Source organism: Excalfactoria chinensis, chromosome 3 (genome assembly GCF_039878825.1).
Source record: "Excalfactoria chinensis isolate bCotChi1 chromosome 3, bCotChi1.hap2, whole genome shotgun sequence".
NCBI lineage: Eukaryota > Metazoa > Chordata > Aves > Galliformes > Phasianidae > Excalfactoria > Excalfactoria chinensis.
In genome coordinates this window covers 8,507,917-8,529,136 of record NC_092827.1, presented here as the reverse complement: position 1 = coordinate 8,529,136, position 21,220 = coordinate 8,507,917, and the positions used below count along the sequence as shown (strand labels likewise).

General features: G+C 44.8%; 1 protein-coding gene across 1 annotated transcript; it reads left to right on the top strand.

Annotated features, from left to right (window-relative positions):
• The first annotated feature begins 10,122 nt into the window (after positions 1-10,122).
• Positions 10,123-18,950, top strand: LOC140250190 (b(0,+)-type amino acid transporter 1-like). The gene is made up of 6 exons (XM_072332721.1): positions 10,123-10,866; positions 12,306-12,439; positions 14,539-14,668; positions 16,273-16,397; positions 16,796-16,883; positions 17,759-18,950. Exons 1-6 carry the CDS (start codon positions 10,123-10,125, stop codon positions 17,990-17,992), a joined length of 1,455 nt encoding a protein of 484 aa, XP_072188822.1. The 3' UTR covers positions 17,993-18,950.
• The last annotated feature ends 2,270 nt before the right edge of the window (positions 18,951-21,220 follow it).

Below are 21,220 nucleotides of genomic sequence, written 5' to 3'. Positions count from 1 at the left end.
ATTTGACCCATCGTATGCAACTGCCTGATGTTGAAATGCACGCATCTCTGAGCTCTTTCCCATGCATGTAGCAGGAAGAACTCTTCTGAGTTACTTTAGCATCCTTCACATTTTCCATTTAACAGCATAAAAACTGGCACAAAAAAGCTTTCCTTTAGTGTGATTCCTGTCAACCATTTGACAGCAGCCACGCTATCAGTTTTCTGAAAGCCCATTCTACTATGCTGCTCAGAACAGTTCCATTTGTTTCCTTTGCCTATGCAGCTGTAAGTTTCTTCAAGGAAGACCATCTTGGGTTACTTACTTATTTGTTGTTTGGACTGGCTAGCAACTGGCTTGGCACAGTAAGCCAATACAAATGAGAATGCTTCATGTTAGAACCAACTGAAATGCTCAGCTGAATTAGGACAATTTTGGCCACTAATCCCATTTTTTGGACTTTCTCCTTGCTATCCTGTTGTTTCAAAATGCAGGGAGGCTGACTTACCGTTCTGTTGGATAGTTAGCTACGGTTGGACTAGATGACCTTAGAGGTCTTTTTTAACCTTAGCAATTCTATGATTCTATGGCTGTTGCTTTTCTTCCAGAGGTTTCAAGGAAATGCACGAAAGGAGGTATTGGTGAATTGAATGCACAACGCTGCAGCACATCTTCCTGAACTTGTTACAAGAAAGAAGTATATCTTGTGGAAGGGCTTTGCCAAGTCTGTGCTAACACTGCCCAGGAGTCAACTGAACACTCGTTTCACCAGTAAGACAGCTTTTGTCCCTGAGTCATTCACCTCCTCCTTATTGGCTGGGGTATAAACAAAGCTCATAAACATACCTCAGAGTTGCAACAACCAGAGACAGCCATTGTAACAGGAGTGACTAATGACATCACTTCATGTACATAAATGGGAATAGCTGCGGAGTGGCAAAGTCAGAGATAATGCCAGCTGTGTTTCAGTTCCACATTCATCTCATCCACAGCAGAGTGGCTATTGGCCCTTATCTTAAGAAAAAAGCTTTCTTGTCTCAACAGAAGTACGTTTTCCTTTCCTTTGGAGAAATGAGTTCCAGAAACTCTGCGTGCTAAGTGCAGATTGTGGCTTTTAAAACTGAAGATCACCTATTGTATTCAGTACAAAGAACGAAACCTCAGAGATAAGCATTACATTGATTCTCACTCATTTCATATATTACAGTGTAATGAGTAAAAACACTCTTATTTCTAAAAGAAGGTAAAGAAGTTCAAAGAACTATCCCAAGCAATGAAGTAAATCACAAGAGCTCTTGAAAAAGAAGGCAGTAATAGTAATTTGTTTTGTGCAAATTGTAATTAGGTTGCATAAAGTTTCACCAGTTTAAATGATCTAGAATCTGCATCCTAACAAATGAGGAGCTGTAGTACCAAGCATAAACTAGAACAAATATCTGCAGCAGCACTTTGTGCTTCTATTACTTCTCTCTTCTCAGGTTCATCAGTGCCCCCTGCACCTATTGCTGACTGCAATACCCATCCTCCCACCTGCAGCAGGTTCTTCTGATAGGGACCGAAAGAAACAGCTCTGCACTAAGTGGAACTTACGTAAGGTAACAACTGTGGACTTCTGTTCTCATCTTTTCTCTTGTGCTGTGATTACTAGATGATATATGCCTGTTCTTACAGTGTAAGGAGTGATTACTAGATTATATATTCTTGTTCTTACAGTGTAAAGAGGGCTGACCACAAGCAACTCAATGTGTCTGCATGACTGAACACATCATTTGAATACCAAAATACAGCACAGGCGTATCACCTCAGAGCTGGTAAAGGCCACCCTTCTGGCTTGCTGTTTTGCTGTGAAGACACACCCACTGGCAAGAAAGCAAAATATATTCTATGTCAAATGTGCCTTCAGAGCAACAGGAATGGCACAGTGAGTACACAATGCCAGAAAGAGACTCGAGAAGGACAATACTAGCTTGCTTTCCTGAGCATAAACAAAATGGTTGAATGCTGTAACACTAAAAAGTAGGTGTCAAAGTTATGCATGTATTGCATAAAGTGTTGCATAAATAGTGGCAGCGTGCTCATGCATATGTGGGCTTACCTTTAACTTACATCTGCAGGTTTTACAGACTTTTAAGGTACCTCTGCTGTTTCAAATGTGTTCCTCTTCCTAGACAGTTACTTAAACACACAGCAAAACAAAACAAAACAAAAAAAACACTGAGATTAAATAGTGCATTTTCTGACATTGCAAAATGCTGTTTTGGAATCAGCTCTTCTCCTCTTGCAGTAGAGGACTCCTGCCTTCAGCTAATCTCCTATCTAGGCCCAACAGCCGCTACTGCATCCACACCCCCCGGCACAGGGGTGGGAGCCCAAGGGGTGAGCCTGTGTCTGTAGCAGAAGGAAAAGGCAGGGTGAGAAGGAAGAGCAGCTCTTTGTTTTTCTGTGAATGTGGGGAGAAGCCACCATCCAGCCCGCTGTGCCTTTGCTGTTCTGTAACACTGGGGGCAAAGAGCTTTGCAAGTGGGAAGCAGAGATTAGCTGCTCAAAGTGGTGTCATTAATTCCCTTTCCCCTGGCACAGGAAAAATAGGTACCAGCCCACACACCCCAGAGCCTGAGGCTCGCTGTGCCTACTGGCTTCAGCTGGCTCCAGACAGGAATCCAGTTCAGCTGGAAAACTTCTTCCTCCCCTCCCAATACATCCTATTCGTGGATTGCAAAACAGGAAGTTTGTATGCACGAATAGAAGTCCCTATCCACTCAGTTTGGCTAAGGGGTGAAAACTGGAAGACAGCGTCTGTGGATTTATTAAATGGCATCTAAGAGAGCAGTATTACTTCAGAGGGATTCTTGTACATCATCATTATGCCATGAATTTGTCAGCTGACTGCAGCACCAAGAAGGGCAATTTAGGAAGCTGCAATCTGGGACCCGAATGAATCCTGCAAACCTTTAAGCACAGTCCTTTTCTTCATACAATCTCAAATAAAAATACCAAATGGAATTATAAGATGGTAGGATTCTTTTCCCCTCTCCCACACATGCTTCCCCTGTAAGGCCCAAGAAAAGATGTGTAATTCATTTCATCCTTTTATTCATATCTATTTATAACTGTAACCGAAGCTACAGATGGGAGCAATTACAGTATCAACACATCACTATCTTCCCAAGATCGTTAGTTTTTCTATTGCCAAAGCTGTACAAGATGAAACATTAACTGCAAAAGATGTTCATTACAGTTTCATAAAGCATCAGTCAGAGATATATAGCACAGCATCATCTCCTATGTGATTTTTCAGGCAAACGTGTGTTGTTGTGTTTTTTTTTTTTCTCTTGACATTTGCCAGAGTCAAAGTGAGGTTATAATTAAATAGGCTGTTAAATTTAAACCCTTATCTTGGCTCTTGGAGAAGGTAGGCAGTAACAGACGTGCAGATGGGATGAGCCCCTCTTGTCCCTGCCTAAGCTTTTCCTAGGAGATCACCTCCTTGGTGCCCAGGTACAGCCTGGAGCCGCTGGCACACCCATGCCCACCCCACACATGAAATGTTCTGGGCACATGGGGACAAAGCCTGCCCTTGCACTGTGCCTGGCTCTGTGGACACCCTGCTCAGTGCTGGGGAAGTGCAGTATGGACCCGTCCCGCATGTTGATGGCAGTAAGTGTGATGTAGGGTTAAGCCTACCCAGCTCCACCCTGCACTTACAGCATGACCAAAAGAAGGTAAACAGGCAGAGAGGCAGCCTACAGCATTGCCATGAGCTGCTGCAAGCCACGTTACCCTACTTTCCTTCCTGGCTGTGTTTCTCTGAGTGTCTTTCCAGATGGGCAAGCAGCTCCTCAGCCACTTGGGCTGCCGGGAGGAAGATGCCTTCCCTGGCTGCAGCTGACCAGGAGGAGCGGGCACAAAGTGCAGGGGTTGCAATGAGTGCAGGAATAGTCTTTATATGGATGTAAAACACAAGGCTGTAATTCATTTAACAGGCTGCACTTCAACCAGTCCTCTGTTTGCTAACAGCTGGTATAACCTGGAATGTCGCTTGTGATACAAGGTTGGTTTTGGGAAAGTCTTTAAGGTTTTGATTTATATACACACTATGTCCCCTTCGAATCTAAGAGAAGCCGGCTTAATTTGGACCAGCAACATTATGGTATTTTTAGTAAGAATTGTAGAGATGACACCATTTTATTACAGATTGATACCTAACACAGTGAATATAAAGTTACAGATTAAACTCCAAGCGAGTGTTGTAAAAGTTTGTTTTAGAAATAACAAACCATTTAGTATTAGGGAAAGTGCAATCTATTCATGAATGTAGGAATGCATTTTTGCCCGTGGAGGTGGTTGAGTCACCATCCCTGGAGGTGTTCTGGAAACACAGAGATATGGCACTGAGGGACATGGTCGGCGGGCAGTACTGCTGGTAGGTGGCTGGCTGGACTAGGTGACCTTAGAGGTCTTTTGCATCCCTAAGGATTCTGTGATTCTTTAATTTCAGTGGTTAAACAGAATTTTGGAGTTAAATCTTGGTTAATAGAAGGTTTCTGATGAAGATGTTTAATTGCTTTCTGGTGTTTAAAATGACAGCAATCATTTGATGGTGATTGTTCGAAACAGACTTTGTGTAGGAGAAGTTAATCTTCAGTTAAAGCTTAAAAAAAAAAACCCAAAGAATTTCAGAATTTAAAAAGAAATCTTCAGAGTACAAAGAGATGCCAAGAGATTATAAAGGCAAATGTAAAGGTGTTCTAAGGTGTGAAAAAAAGCACAGGACAGGCTTGGAATACTCAGTGTATATATGTATGTAGGTACATGAAACCAGGAAATGTGGATGGGAACAGGTGAAAGAAAATACAGCAACAAGACAGTATTGGTACAGTAACTGTCTGCAGTGCCCACATGGGGAATTTTGGAGCCAGCATCAGTCTAAAGCTGTTGCTTTTTTCTCTTTGTTTTGTTTTGTTGAAGTCAGCACTCCCCCGGGTTGGGGAATGAACACCTACACATGGAATCTCCTCTTGCTGTCTGGGTGTCTCTTGGGATCTTCTGTGGTTGTATTGCTTTCCAATGTATGCGGCGTCTACTGGCAAAAAAACATTCTTTATTTGCCTGTTTAGCTTCAGAATGTTACTCTAATCATATTAGAAGCAGAATTCTCTTTTCTAATTTTATTATAAACCTTCTGAATTATATTGTCTATTTTTATTTGATATTTATAGCATAAACTTTAAGTAACAAATCCTGACCTTTGCATGCAGCAGTGGGACCAGTACTAATGGAAGGGGTAATTATTTTCTTTTCAGCTACGATACTTGTTTTATGTTACTCCGCTACTATTTTCTATATGAGTTCTTTTACTTAAGTGTGCTACCATGCAACATGGAGGAGTCAGACTGCTACTGCCCAGTGTACAGCTCCATTGGGCAGCACAGAACATACAGTACAACACCAACAGCTTCCTCCTGCACACGGTTAAGACAACGAAACAAAATGTGCAGTATCTGATTGGCAGAACATGCGACACCTCATCGTGCAGAACGAAAGCCAGTATTTCAGTTTAGCAGATGCAGAATGTGCTGAGGCCTTACCGAGTGGCAGCGGCAGCCTGGAGATCACCATTCGGACCCTGGCTGAGTGCAAGTCAGCTCTGATAGCTGGAAGCCAGCAGTGTTGCTGGCTGGGCTCCTGGAAGGCACCCCTTCCCCAGGCAGACACTTCTGAGTGAGTCAACTTTTCCTTCTGTTTCCACATAGCGCACATGTGACATGTTTTCTCTCTGCCCCATTTTTTCTTCTGGGTTCAAGACCTATTTCAGAGCTCCAGTTTCCTACCTTTTGTTGCCTCCCTCCTTTCAGCAGATATCTTTGCTTATATCACAAATACAGGTGATGCTGAGGCTCTGGCACAGGTTGCCCAGAGAGGTGGCAGATGCCCTGCCCTGGAGAAATTCAAGGTCAGGCTGGATGGGGCTCTGAGCACCTGATGGAGATATAGGTGTCCCTGCTCAGTTGCAGGGGAATTGGACTAGATGGTCATTAAGGATCCCTTCTAACTCAAACGATCCTTTGATTCTGTACCAAGACCTGCCTGCAAAAACAGCTAAGAGCCTACGTTTTGGAGAAGAGGGCATTCTTGGATTTATGGCTTCCCACATTTTCAAGTAGAGAAGGCCATGAAACCCACATCTAAAGTCCTGGTTGAGTTCTCTATCCCAGATGAGTTCTCTGTTAGCTCATCTCTAACGACTTGATTTGTTTGTTTGTTTTCTAAAAGTAGAAAATCTTGATCTTTGTGCATTTTTGTAGGTATAAAGAAGTGCCTGCCTCAGAAGAAAGCTCCAGGCTTTGGCCATTGACCTCACATTGAGGGTTGCTTTTACTCCCCCTTCTGAGATATGTAACTATTTCCAAAGTACAGTATAGAGAGAAGACAGACCTATAACTGAGTTCCAAATGCAGCTCCTGGGGCCCACAATTAAACACTACAAAATAGTTATGTGCATGTTTTGTCCAGTTCTTGCTAACTGACATTGGCTTTTATGTTAAACTATTTTTCTGCACTCCTTATGTATATTGCTGGGACAAAAACATCCCTATTGACATTAAGGACAGTTTTCATTCATGAGTCCAACATGCTTTCAATTTATGTTACGTTAATATTTAAGAACTAATTTTTGCTGCAAGTTTCCTTTTCAACCAGTAATGCAAGATATCAATCTCTGAAGTAGATCAAGCCACAGTGCACTGGACAAAACTGCTTTATTGCTTAGAGACCAGTAGATGGCAACCAGCCACTACAGTGTCAAAGGTACGTGACTAGCGAGAGCTGCTTTGGTAGCAGGCGTATACATGGCAGCTTGAATAACAAAGTTTTGCTATTCCCCAGAAGGGGAAAGCAGTACTTTATTTCTACTCCTGCTCATACACATTGAAGTGGAGCAGCGAGATACGTTTCTACATGTCCAGTCTTGACAAGGGTTTTGATAATGGTGCCAATACACTTTCTATGGCTGCCTACTCCTCACTGCCGATACCAGTCAAAGAAAGAATGAAGTCAATGCAAAAAACATCCAGAGAAGTCAGACTGTCTTAGCTGCAACAGGAGTAGCCTCAAGTTCTTATCTTGTTAATTAGAGTCATTATTACATTGGGTAGGAGTTAGAACTGAGTGACAGTGATCATAGGAATAGAAATAGACGCCCTTTAGGAGCTGACTGAGGCTACTGACCTCCCCATTAATTTCTGCTTGCCGTCTGAGCAGTCTGACAGAAATTTTTTTAGACATTATCAAGATTGAAGAAATTCTGATTCTACAGCACTAGATTAGAAGTTCTTTATTTCCTAGAATCATTGAATGGCTTGGGTTGGCAGGGGCCTCAAAGATCATCTACTTCTATTTCTGGGAGCCAGAACCATAAAGGTTTGAAAAGATCCTCTCAGCTCCTCCACATTTACACTTTAGAAGAAGAACACACATCCATTCATTACAATGGAACAGTTACTGAAATACTTCTTTAACCTGACCAGGATGCTCGACTATCTGTAGTCACATTAAGATTTATTTTAGTATTGATTTAGCCGTATTCTGTGAACACATTTTCAAATCTGATTGGTATAGACAAATATTTATGGTTGCATACAGAAGTAGTCTATGTAGTCTGTAGTGCAGAAAGAAACCCTCAGATCTTTAGACCTCTGAAGGATCCTAGTATTGCCTGATTGTAAAATGACTATGCTACAGATAGTTAAACCAGTTAACAAGACAAGCACTGTCCCTTAGTAGCAGTAATCCGAAATATTCTGCATTACTGGGATGCCTGCTTTCGACTTTTCAGGCGCTTTGCAAACCATTAACTCAAAATGAATTAATTTGCACCCTTGCAGTACAAGGAGCGTGTGTTTATTCTTAGAACTCACACCTCTACTAGGGAGACTTTAAAGAACAACTTTGATACAGACAAAGTAACCTTTCATTTTTCTGAAAGCTATGCCTTGATCAGCTGAGAATGTTTATGAATGGCTTTGAGAATCAAGGTGGGATCCGTTTCCTAGTAAATACTAGTGAGTTGGTACAACAGACCAATGGAAAACACCTTATCTATGGTATGCCTGGAAATGCCTCAAACACTTGCAAGATAAGACCATCACCATGACAATAGGTGACCTGCTCAAGGATGTGGTGAGGGAGATAGGATGGCCTTGCTCTGGCTCAAACTCCCTGTTCAGTGATAATGCAGGTTTACCTGTGGATGCGCTGGCTGTATGGAACCCACACACCTAGCAGGCATAAAAAGTGCTCAGGAGCAGCTCAGGTGGGACTTCTGGATGAACACTTTCAGACCAGGGACCCTCACTGGATGGAGCAGTGCTGCAACCCAGACTGGTGATCTTAGTTCTGTCTGTCTCTCTCTCCTTTTCCTCCTCTTAAAGTTGCTAAGTAACACAAAGCTTATTTCGATTTCCTATAGAGTCACATAGGTTAGCAGCACAGCTTAGATATACTTGTAAGAGTGCCGATACTCGTAATTGTATTACAGGAATTCTCATTAAAATTGATGGCCGTGTTTGGACCTTGAACGTCATTTCACCTTAATCTAACTGAGGGGATTTGCGGATCTGGTCATTGCTCTCTCTCTTAATGACCGGGACATGGCACTTGGTGTCAGGAATGACTCCCAGCACACCTTACAAAAAGGAAAAGCTTTTCTAATTATCTCCTTTGTCTGGTAATAAGATTTATACTTTTAAATGGGATTTCTTTATTTTTTTTCCCCCTCCTCCATCTTTGAATGAACTAAAACTTGATGTTAAAACCTGTTTTGCTTTATTTGCTTTAGCGTGAGAAATTGGATGATTGTTTACCTTCTTTTCCTTGTGGGTGCATGAATTTCACTAAGAGCTCAAGACTCATCCATAGAGAACTGCAAAGCTAAGAAGATAACTTAATAATAATAATATAAACCATAACAAAACAGGGGAAGAGAAGAAATTCTTGGACAAATAATAAAAGTAATTGTTGATATTCATGCTTTTTTTTTTAGCTCCAGTGGTTGAGGAGGACAGATTGTTTTAAAGAATCAAGATCTACCGTGTCTAGGAAGTGCTGAGGAAGGTCCCAACCCCGTTTTCTGGTATTCATCACAGCAGAAGGCTGGCAGAGACCACCCAGTACAGTAAGTCTCCTTCAGTGTTGTAGTCGGTAAAGTTTACTTTATGTCGAAAGGAATTTGTACAGACATCTCCTCCTTCTTAGTACTTCACATGTGTCACAGATCACAAAATACACCCTCATGCATTGTAACAACCTTCTGATCTCCAGCAGAGGCCTCCCCAAATCCTGACATGTTATTAGATCAGTAGGAGATAGAGGCATTGCCAAAAGCACCTCCGCACTCCTCCTGAGTGTGTGCATTTCAGTGTATATGAGCAGAGACAACATCCTCTGAACATTGCGGTCTGCTATGAATCTGCGTGCCTCATACACGCTGACAAATAGGGCCCATCTAAGAATGTATTCATTGCCTCTTCACTCTTCCTCTGTGCTTCCTAAAATCTGAAAAAGCCAGAATTTCCCCCCACTGTTCTGCAAGAAAGCAGAGCCTGGGCTGGTTTTAGCAGAACACTTCTGTGTCTTTGGTGAAGGAACTGGAAATATTCCCTGCTGAGCAGGGCTGGGTGACAGGCTGGTTTGATCACTTTATAGCGGGGAGCAAAAATATCATTCGGCACTAAAGCGGGTGCTTGATCCTTGACTTTAAGCCAAAGAATAAAGTACAGATTTGCATGAGGATTTTCCTTATCTTAGGTCTGCTTCAGGTGCCATTAGAAGCATAATTCAAAGATGTGACCAGAGACACGGTCTGGTAAGGTGCTGCATGACTCAGATAGTGCCAAGCACAATCCACTGCCATTACTGTAATGACAGTCAAAGATAATCAAACTTGGCAGGATCTGTACAGTCATAAATTGGCGAGATAAGACAAGGAATGGAAGAATGCAAAATAGGGGAAGAGCATGTCCACTTCTTAACACTGTGACTCCTATAATTATTAACTTAACCTTCAAGACCTCAGGTAGTTCTTATTCAAATGATTCAGTCTTATTCCGTATTGCCTCTGAAGAAACATCTCCTAACAGGTCCACAATGAGGAGAAGACAAACGACAGATTCGCCTCATTCATCCACAGATCTGAGTGAAGGAGGGGAGAAATTAAGACTGAAACAAGAGGTCGGCCTGATTAGCGGGGTGTCATTAATTGCAGGCACCATGATAGGCTCGGGGATCTTTATGTCCCCTGAGTGGGTGCTGCATCACATGGGGAGCCCCGCCAGCAGCCTGCTCATGTGGGCAGCATGTGGTCTGCTGGCCATGTTTGGAGCTCTGTCTTACGCTGAGCTTGGGACCGTGATCAAAGAGTCTGGAGGAGAATATATTTACATCTTGAGGATTTTTGGTTCCTTTCCTGCTTTTCTTTTTGCCTACACTTCTGTCATCCTGGTGAGACCAGCTGCGTTGGCAGCTGTCTGTCTGAGCTTTGCCGAATACGCCGTCGCGCCGTTCTACCCAGGATGCTCATCCCCACAGGTTGTCATCAAATGTACGGCTGCTGCCTGCATCCTGGTCCTAACTATCATCAACTGCCTCAATGTGAGGCTGGCCATGTCTATTATGAATATTTTTACAGCTGCCAAACTCTTGGCATTGCTGGTGATCGTGGTGGGCGGATTGGTGCTGCTTGCCAAGGGGCAGACTCAGAGCTTTCAGAACGCTTTTCAAGGCACAAATGCAGGCATCGGGACGATCGGAGTGGCATTTTATCAGGGACTCTGGTCCTACGATGGCTGGAACAACCTGAACTACGTAACTGAGGAACTGAAGAACCCTGAGGTGAGTGAGCTGCATTGTATTTACCCAGTGGTTATGCAAATTTGCTGCTATGGGTAACTGAAGGATTAGGGCATCAAGGAAAACCTGCTGAGCTTTCCTCCTGTTCTGTTGTTGTGGTGGTGGTTGTGGGGCAGGACACCTATGGATGTCTCTGGTAATGTGGCAGGACAGACAAAAATGAGGCTGAGAGGAAAAGAGCAGCCTACCCAGAAGAAAGCACTACCAGACCTCAGTGGCTGCAAAAAGAGCTTCTAGATGATTGAGTGTTGAAGTTTCCTCAGAGTTCAGAGCATCTCACCCTGGATACCCAGGTTTATGCAGAAAAGTGCTGCAGTCACCCTGCTGCTAAAGGTTTCCCAGTACCACATATTCCTCAAGAGAGCTCATCTGTAATGTGTGTTACAGAAAACACTTGTCATTCCTCATGGCATGGAGGGGAACTTCAGAGCAAGCTGATAAGCTCACTGATAAGGGAATCTAAGCCTCTGAACAACCCTAATCTTTAATCATGTACTTTCTAGCCATTGTTTGGTCCATGCTATAGGCACTGAAGTAGCTCGCTTGCATCTCACATAAGCCCTCCCTGTGCCATTACAGATTACAGATGGGACACCACAGCACTGTCAAGCTGTGTGAGCTCAGCATGGGTAGCTTGCACTTTCTACCAGTGCAGTGTGCAAGATTTTACAGTTTAAATGAAAATGCACAGTTGAATATTAATCTAAATGGAAGCAAAGATCCTAGAATCACGTGGCACTCTCTCCCACAGGACTGTGTGTACTGATATTCAGAGCTGGACAGGGTGGAGGTAACAACACAAGGAGTTGCCATATCTTATCCTACAGTAAGAGTGGGGAATATAAAAATGGATATCTCACGTTTTTTAGATATAAATTAGCTCTGAGATGACTCCTGGTCATCTTATCTGGTGCTTTCAATTGCACAAAGCAGTGGCTGATGATTTTGGTCAGCCTTAAAGTAGTCTGTAGTCAAAGGTAGTATCCTGTCATTGAGAAATAAGCAATTCCTTCCTGGAGCAGATTTCCCTTGTGCTCTTACATAGGATGCAGCACACATTGGTACTTCACCCATTTCGGTCGGATGTTCATGCAGAGATGAAACACATCAGGAGCCATAAGCAGCAAATAATCCAATATGAAAATAACCAGCAAGTGTGCAGCAGACTTCTTGGGCATCTATGGAGCACAATTTTTTGAATATGATTTGTTTTATTTTGAGGAACAGCTTTTGAAATGTACAACCTAATATGGGAGATGGGTGTAACAACTTCCCTCTGAATCTGGGTATAAGTTTTTTGTGAACGTATTCTGAGGAAATGTATTGTGAGCAAATGTGTTTCAGTTCAGTGTGGGCGGTAGCAAAGAGAAAACAAAGGCATAAACATGCTGCATCTAACACTCTTGTCATCCCTTTCCCAGGTGACCCTTCCCAGAGCTGTGATGATCGCTATTCCTTTGGTTACATGCCTGTATTTGCTGGTAAATGTCAGCTACTTTGCAGCCATGGCTCCGTCTGAGCTGCTGACTTCAGGAGCTGTGGCCGTCACTTGGGGGTGAGCTCTGCCTGTGGTAACACAGCCCGTGTGGTCTAGCAAAGCACAAGTTCTCTCCTGAATGTTGGCAGATTTAGATGCTGTTCTCATGTAAGCCCTGTACAGATGTATATCCAGGCATGGAGTGGAATTTGTGCCATGTTTTCCAGAGATGTGGAGAGGACAGCATGCTGCCCTACAAATGCAGTGGCAGTGATTCAGGGGTGAGACAAAAGCATGTTGGTTCAGTTTTCCCCATCTGCTTGCAAACTACTTGCACCTTCCATCAACCTGAACTGTTCCACAGAATCAGTTTGGTGGTACTGAACAGGCTTTGTGCACAACAAAGATTTTAGGATAGGAGGGAAAGGACCTTTGTGAGGCAGCAGTGACTTAGAGCCAGGTGCTCTTCCACCAGCACACCCAACTTCAGTCTAAGTATTTCTAGGACAGAATCCATGATCTCCCCAGTGAGCTGTCTGGCAGAAACCACGACACATTATATCAGAGGTTATGTTGCTGCTCGTTCTCTCCCTAAAAAGTCAGCAGCAGCCTTGCCTCTGTGTGCATTTCACATCTTCAGTTTGAAGATCTACATGAGCTCTTGCCAGATGTGTTCTCTAACAGCATTTCATGTCATTACAAACAAGGGCTTATGAAGGTCCAGTGCTTTGTTTGCAGAGGTTACAAAGCCTGACTTAACTGCAGGCTCATGAACTTTCTCTACACTTCTTTTCTCACCACTCCCAATTAGCAATGAATTTGTGAGCTCCCTCCTTTTTGAGACATCTCCTTTTCCTTCCTGATTCACCTTTTCACCCCAAAAGCACAACTAAGAAGAAGTACAGGAAGCTCAGCAGCACCCTGAAGCCCCGAGGACATGGTGTGCTCCCTGTTGTTGGTGGCAGGAGGTGCAGCCATTTTAGCCATTGAGGAAGGAGATGAGAGGCATAAAGAAGCCAGAGGAGGACCCATCACACTTAAGTGCATTTATTCCTCTGTAAGAATCATAGAATCCTTATAGTTGGAAGGACCCTTTAAAAGCCATCTTGTCCAACTCCCCCACAATTAACAGGGACATCCACAGCTAGATCAGGTTGCTCAGGGGTTGCTCCGGTCTGACCTTGAACATCTCCAAGGTTGGAGCATCAACCACATCTCTGGGCAACCTGTTCCAGTGCCTCATCACCCTCCCTGTAAAAGATTTTTTCCTTAAATACAACATAAATCTACCTTATTTAAGCTTGAAACCATTTCCCCCAGTCCTATGGCCACAGACCCTGCTAATGAGTCTGTCCTCTTCTTCCTTGTAGCTCTTCTTTAGATAAAGAGGGAGCTCACAAATTGGTTGTTAACTGGGAATAGTGAGAAAGGAAGTACAGAGAAAGTTAATGAGGCTGCAGTTTAGTGAGGCTTTGTGACCTGTTCAAAGAAGAATGCTAGGGGGAAACACTGTTGACTCAAAGTGATGGAGTTTTGCTATCCGAGGAGGCGCTCAGATTCTGATTCCTCTTGAGAAAAGGAAATGGCTGTGGCAAATAGCTTAATAACCCAAATCCTGAAGGCCTGTAACCCTGATAGTACAGTTCTAAACTACGTTTGTAAACTATTAACTATAAAGTTGTAAACTGTGAAGTTACTGTGGCACGGGAGCAACTGCCATAATTTTGGGAAGCCCAGCTGTTGATTGTTGAACTTTTGGGATGAGTGATACTGGAAAGGGGTACGTGTGGCTTAATGCCATACAATTCAAATGCTGATAACAGTCTTTCTGCATTCTCCATTCTTATGCAGTTGGCTGTAAATGCAGTATCTGCTGGAATCATGCAACAGTGAGTTTTGTGTTGTATGTTTGACAGCTTTGTCCACCCTTGAAGCGGTGCAGACAGATTAAAGTGGAAATATACCAGGCAGGAAGAAAAGTTGCCTGTTCTGAACAAGACAAAGTTCTTAGTAACTGAATACTTTGGGAGTGGGGAGAAGGCTTTCAATCAGTAGAAAAGCTTGGAAAAAACACGTTCAATGAGAATAATGGAATGAAGAGACACGTTGGGTTCTAGGATGAATATCTGGTGTACTCGCAAGCTGGATGTTATGCAATGAATTCTTTCCCACCTCAGGAACAAAGTCCTGGCTGGCTGGGCATGGCTCATCTCCCTGTCAGTGGCACTGTCTACGTTTGGCTCATCCAATGGCACGTTCTTTAGCGGAGGCCGCGTGTGCTACATCGCTGCAAGGGAAGGTCATATGGTAAGGAATCAAAAAGGTCTGGTTTGCTTTGAATAACATTATATTCTTGATAGCAATTGCAAGGCGGCACTGATGCTCGAGACTTCCTTAGGTGAGTTTTCTAATTAGTCTTGTTGGGTACAGCTGGATCCAGTGGCCTAACAGTGGCCAGGCTGCCACAGCTCCACAACCCAGCTCCAACTGAAAGTAAGGTTGAGCGTATGTTCCCACTAGGTTCACACATACACAAACACATGTATACAACATATAAGTTACACATACACACATCTGCATACTTCTGCTACATCTGGAAGTTGGATCCACTTTCAGGGCTTGAGCTGTGCTGCATTCAACCTCCTCTGTTTTGAAGTGCTCCCTTGGAGCTTGCTGCTGCTTTGCTTCTTCCTCCCCACACCATCCAGCATTTCTTCACAGGGGCAAAGGGTACCACTCTGCATCTGCTCCTTTGGCACTGGAGGGAATATTTTACGTATATAAATGACCATGTTGGTGGTGGTGTCTGAACTGGTGTCTTCCCTTAGTGGTGGTGCTCTCTGGAATTGTTCAGTCTGGGGAAGAGGAGCCTCAAGGGAGACCTTATGGCTCTCCATAACTCCCTGAAAGGAGGCTGGGGTGAGGTGGGTCTTGGCCTCTCCTCCCAGGTAACAGCTACAGAACAAGAGGGAATGGCCTCAAGTTGTGCCAGGGGAGGTTCAGGTTGGGTATTAGGAAACATCTGTTCTCAGAAGGAGTGGTGATGCAGTGGCACAGGCTGCCCAGGGAGGTGGGGGAGTCTCTGTCCCTGGAGATGTTCAAGAAACACACAGATAGATGTGGTATTGAGGGACATGGTTCTGTGGGTCATACTGCTGATGGATGACCTTAGTAGTTTTTACCAACCTTAAGTATTCAGTGATTCTATGGCAGCATCTGTTGCATTGAGGCAAGCTCTGTGACGAGCAGTTCACAGCCTGAATTTCACCATATCAGACTTAAGAGCTGACCTCTTGCTCAGTCTTTTTCTCAGAATGAGCCCTAGCAGAACAACGTGCATGACAGTAAAAATAAGAATAAAAACTGAAAAAAAGAATAATAAAAAAATCAACAAACTTTCTATCAGACATTCCCAATGAACCAAGAAGTAAAGAAGCCTACCATTCTCTCCATGCCCTGGAACTAATCTTCCTTTGCATTTGTTGAAAGTGTATTTTGGGAACAGTCATCTGCTTTTCCACTTGGAGCTGGGAGAGTCTCAGAGCCATGTGACAGAGGGCAGGAGAGTGGGACTGTGACAAGGCCAGGCTGGTTTCCTGGTGACAGTCAGGAAAGCTCCGATTTGACTCAGTCTTCATCTGTCACACTGGGAGCTTGAAAACCTCATCTTGTCTGTCTAAACCCAGCAAATGTGTTGTGAAATCAGAGAGACACAAAATGTCCTTGCTGGGTGGGGGGGAGGGTTTTCATGTTTACATTCCTCACAGCTGAACAGCTTTTATATCATGGTGCTTACATGATGAGTAAGAGTGGATGTGGCTGCAGGCAGAACTGCCCCCATCAGCTGTAGGGATGAGCAATAATCCCCCACATCCACAACATGACAACACAACGTTCTGCTTGGCTTGCAGCCTGACATCTTGTCCATGGCCCACGTGCGATGCCTCACGCCTTCCCCTGCGCTGCTGTTCACATCTGCGATGTCGTTTATAATGATAATCTCAGGGAACTTCACCAGCATTGTGACCTATTTCAGGTAGGCTCAGCCTTTCTCTCTGCTGGGTGCTGGGTGTTGACGTTCTGGGGAGGTATTTTCTTTTAATACTGTTTTGAACGTGAGATATTGCTTCCTGACCAATGCTGATGAGGGAGGAGGAGAGAAGAACTTAAGAACCAGGATCTCTGCAACGCACGAACGCTTCTGAATGAATACTTAACTGGATGTGATTCATCCTCATATTGAAATGGGTTCACATTCAGATCATTCTGAGTTTCTCATTATTTGTGCTGGAAAGGAAACGAATGCAAGGACTACTAAATTTATATCAATATTATCCTCTTTAATTGAAGATATGTAGACTTGGGACATGCGAAATGGGTCTGACGTTGTTGGCTGATCTCACCCCAAATGTAATGCTTTTTTTTTCTTTCCAGTTTTATTACGTGGTTTTTCTATGGCATGACTATTTCTGGTCTTCTGTATTTAAAAATCAAGAAACCTGACCTGCCAAGAGCTTACAAGGTGAAGTAATGACATAGAACCCACTAACCCTTTTCCTTGACCATCCAAACGAATAAGATAGCATTCTGAGGAACGAGAAAGCACTGGGGTTTGTTGCTTACAGATTCTGTGTGATTTTCTCATACTGTGCACAGGCTGCCCGGTGGAGTCCCCTGGAGCTATTCAAGAAAAGGGTTGATGTGCTACTGAGGGACATGGTTAGTGGGCATGGTGGTGGTGGGCTAATGGTTGGACTAGACGGCCCAGATATGAGAGCCTTCCCTAAGAGAAAAAGGCATGGCCAGAATGGCTCAAGTCTTCTGGCAGGGCCAGGGGACAGGTTTGCTCCCCCACTAATTAGCTCAGTGGAAAGACACAAGGAGTTATCTGCTTTCTCTCCTGCTGTCATGAGTTGAGGCTTCCTCTTGGGTTTCCTGGCGTTCCTCCAGGCAGCAGGTGATTCTATAATGTTATTTAATAGTCTCTGAGACTCCCTGTCCACCTGTCTGCAAACACGTGAAGAAACCTTTTGGCTCAAGGGTGTTAAGACTCAATTAGTGTACATCGATGTGGATTCTGTCTATAGCTCAGGTTTTGGATGCAAAGTGGTCTGAAGAGCAAGGGAAAATCTAGCACCAAAGCAGCTGTCTGCATCTTCAGGTCTGGGAGGGCAGGGAAGACCAGGGGTTAGGGCATGCGGAGTAGCTCTTGAAGAGCTGTTCAGCCTCATGGGAGCAGTGATCTGGGAAGCGCGATGCCTGGATTAACTGTGATTTCTGGATAATACCTCGGGCTGCAGCAGGATTTCATCTAAAAAGCTTTCTGCACAAGATTCAGGGCTGTCCATAGCCACGCTGGCCAAGGGTTACATGAGTCTTTACATTCTGCTTTCACAGGTCCCGATCGTCATCCCCATCATCGTGCTGATGGCAGCCGTGTACCTGGTGTTAGCTCCAATCATCGATCAGCCCCAGATTGAGATTCTCTATGTCGTCCTGTTCGTTCTCAGCGGTATTGTCCTTTACTTCCCCCTGGTTCGCTTCAAGTGCCACCCCCGCTTCTTACAGAGGGTCACTTTGCATCTCCAGCTGTTCCTGGAAGTTGCTCCGACCTTTAGGGATGTGAACTGAATTAATGTCCCCCCAGCGTATGGCTGCGGTCCTTCCTCGCTTATTCCGACTCTTTGGTTTTCAAGGTTCAGAAAGCAGTCTTCTGTAAGGGAGAATGAATAGAATTAAAGTGCCACCAAAAGGTTTCAGCTGGAAGGGACCGGACCCATCATTTCTCACCATTCCTTAAAATCTGAGCAGTTGTTTTTCTCATTTTCGGCTTTGACTCAGCAGATTTCCCACAGATTCCAAAGAAATGTGTGTTTTTCAGCTGTCCATCCTGAGCAGATCTAAACTGCAGCTCTCACATTTCAAAGCATCGGGCAATAGGAGACTGACAGGGAGGTATTAATCCTGCAGTAATCCTGCAGTCCTTAAGCCATTCTTGGCAGTGCCTGTAGCTATTTTCACCTAGCTCTGCCCACTGTGACCACGGTGCTTCTCCACTAAATAAAACATGGGCACACATGCTCACAGCAAAACAACCCTGTCTGCTCAGGTATCCCCTCTGGGAGTGTGGTTTTCCCTTCTTCCTTCCAGCCTCAGGTGCAGTCACAACAGTCCTTTCTCTGTCTCAGAACATACTTGTATGGGTTTGGCCAGTTATCATTGCATACTTCAGTAAAATTAGGGTTGTCTCGTCTGCATGTAGTTCTTGTGGGAGAGGAGTTATTGCCACTGTTGCATATTGTAGATGCACAGGATCCTGTGGGTGATGAATAGATCAAAGGATGGACTGGGTGGTTCCCTCGAGGTCACTCAGGAGACGTGAATGTTTCTCCCAAGGTCCAGTCAAACATCATTTCCCCCATCCATTTCTCTCTGTGCAAACAGATTCTGCACTTTGGATAGGCAGCCTTTATTACCGGCTTATGTATGAATATAGGGAAGCTGAGAAGCTGCAGGTATCATATTTTGCACCGACTTCATTTTCTGTAGATATTACTGTAATGAGATTTTATTTATGTTGCCTAGCGTTTACAAGCACGGGTGCTTGTAGTGCCAAAGCAGGATGCTGAAAGCTCACAGAACGGTGAGGTGATTACAATAAAATGGACATTGAAATGGAGTGAGTCAACATCCTTCTTTCTTTTTTGCACACCTGAAAAAGAATTCCATAGAATTCGGACCAGCCAACAACCAGCGCCGGGCTCATCTCTCCTTGGATGGGAGGTTTCAATACACGTGTGGGCGGTTATTTGTGCGTACGCTCATTTTGCAAAACGTTTGCTTATTTATTTCAATGCCAGCACATGCAAATCAGAATTTCTCTTTCCTTTGCTGGATGTTTGCTGCCTCAGAAAGAGGCAGCGCATCCCTGCTGTTCAGTATTACAGCCTGAGACAGACAAGCTGTCAGGCAGAGCCCTATGGCTTCATTTGGGTGCACGCTGTGAGATCCCCGTGGTCTGCCCAGGAGCTCCAGGTCCTGGGGCCTGTGCTTAGCCCCTTCCTTCTGGGCTCTGAGGAAAACACGAGTGTCAGCATTGCCCTCCATTTGCCTCTGCACTGAAGTTCTGCTGCTTGGCATGCCAGCCAGCCACCCTCTAACCCACTGCCATCCACAGGTTTGCTAAGAGCACATTCTGTCACATCACTCAGGCTCAACTCTTGCAGCTGGCCAGATGTCAAGCTAGTCTTAGCTTGCAACATAGCTCCATGCTTCTGGGAGCTTCAGCTGGCTCGGGGACAGGTGACGGCAAGCCCTGATTTTGTACAACTGATGCTGGTATTAACATTGGGCGGGCTGTGATAAGTCAACCCATTGGGATGAGTCAGCTTAGCAGCTTAGGGGGAGCTCAATCTCTCACATTGTTGAATAGTTAGTTGAACGTCATCAGGGTCTTTATGTATGGGACTCAATCCACACGAGGGAGTGATCTTTGCTAAAAACAGATTGAGACCCAGGGCTGTAAAATAAATGGGTGGTCTCAAGGTTACGAGCAAGCAGTGAGACCAAAGGTAATGCAACAGCCCCTCTGTTCTGAGGATCCAGCAACCATCTCAAATTTGTCCTTTAAGCAGCAAAAGTACGGCTTGAGTGTGTGGCAGATAAACGGCCATCCTTGTCTTCTAAAGGTTGGTCATCAGTTCCTACTGTTTAATTTCATGGGCTGTGCTCTGGTCTTTGTACTGTGAGATGGCGGTCAATGAGTGAGCAGAGGAACGGGAAAATGAGAAGTAGATGGAAAGAGCATTTCTGTGTGCACAAATCTTGGCGTCAGAATTACCTATGTATAAACAGACATCAACAACACCTAAGAAGCAAAGATGCATGCTCAGAAGCTCAGAAGTGTTGGAGTAAAGATTGCTTCAGGTGCCCCTTTCCTCTCTGTTTTTGCATTCCGGCCTGTCTTTCAGAGCACGACCCACTGAGTGGTCACACTCAAGTTGCAATCAGCATTCCTCAGGGCTCAGCATGGAGAATGGCACTACTTAACTTCTTAGTTGGTGACACGGACAGTGGGACAGAGTGCACCCTCAACAAGTCTGTAGATGAGACCAAGCAGAGTGGTGCAGCCAGTATGCTGGAGGGATGAAGGGATGCCATTCACAGCCACCCTGTGCAAACCTCATGAAGTTCAACAGGGCCAAATGCAAGATCCCAAGCACAAATACAGGCTGAGTGATGAAAGGATTGAGAGCTGTCCTGAGGAGAAGGACCTATGGGCTTTGGTGGATGAAAAGCTGGGCAGGAGCCGGTAGGGTGCTCTTGCTGCCTGGAAGGCCAGTGGTATGCTGGGCTGCACGGACAGAGAGAAGGCAGCAGGGAGAGGATGGGATTGTCCCCCTCTGCCCTCATGGTGCCCCATCTGGAGTAGTGTGTCCAGGTGTGGGGATGTGGAACTGTTGGAGAGGGCCCAGAGGATGGCCACGAGGATGAACAGAGTGCTGGAGCATTTCTCTTAAGAGGACAAGCTGGGCTTGTCTCCCAGGCAGCCTCCTTCAGCATCTCTCCTGCCCCAGCCTTCCTCCTCCTGCCCTCTGCCTGCTCCCCCTCCCTCATCCAGCTTACTCTGTGCAGAAAAGCTTTGCAATGCAAAAGACACCGGAGCTCAGGGTGTTGTTCTGGCAGCTGGGAGCCATACAGATGTATTTGTAGGAGTGCAATCCAGCAGATGGCAGTGGCAGACATCTGATGGAGCCCTCGGCAGCATCCATCTCTCCCCCTCGCCTGTGGCAGGCAGCAGGGCAGGCCTGACGGCACAGCCCTACTGCAGGAAGGCCCTGGAAAACTACAAGCATGGTG

What these genes read in the sequence shown, in the direction of transcription:
- LOC140250190 (XM_072332721.1), top strand. Translation starts at nt 10,123, where the DNA reads ATGAGGAGAAGACAAACGACAGATTCGCCTCATTCATCCACAGATCTG. An exon ending in AGGAACTGAAGAACCCTGAG is followed by an intron (nt 10,867 to 12,305) that starts GTGAGTGAGCTG and finishes TCCCTTTCCCAG; the next exon opens with GTGACCCTTCCCAGAGCTGT. An exon ending in GCTGTGGCCGTCACTTGGGG is followed by an intron (nt 12,440 to 14,538) that starts GTGAGCTCTGCC and finishes TTCCCACCTCAG; the next exon opens with GAACAAAGTCCTGGCTGGCT.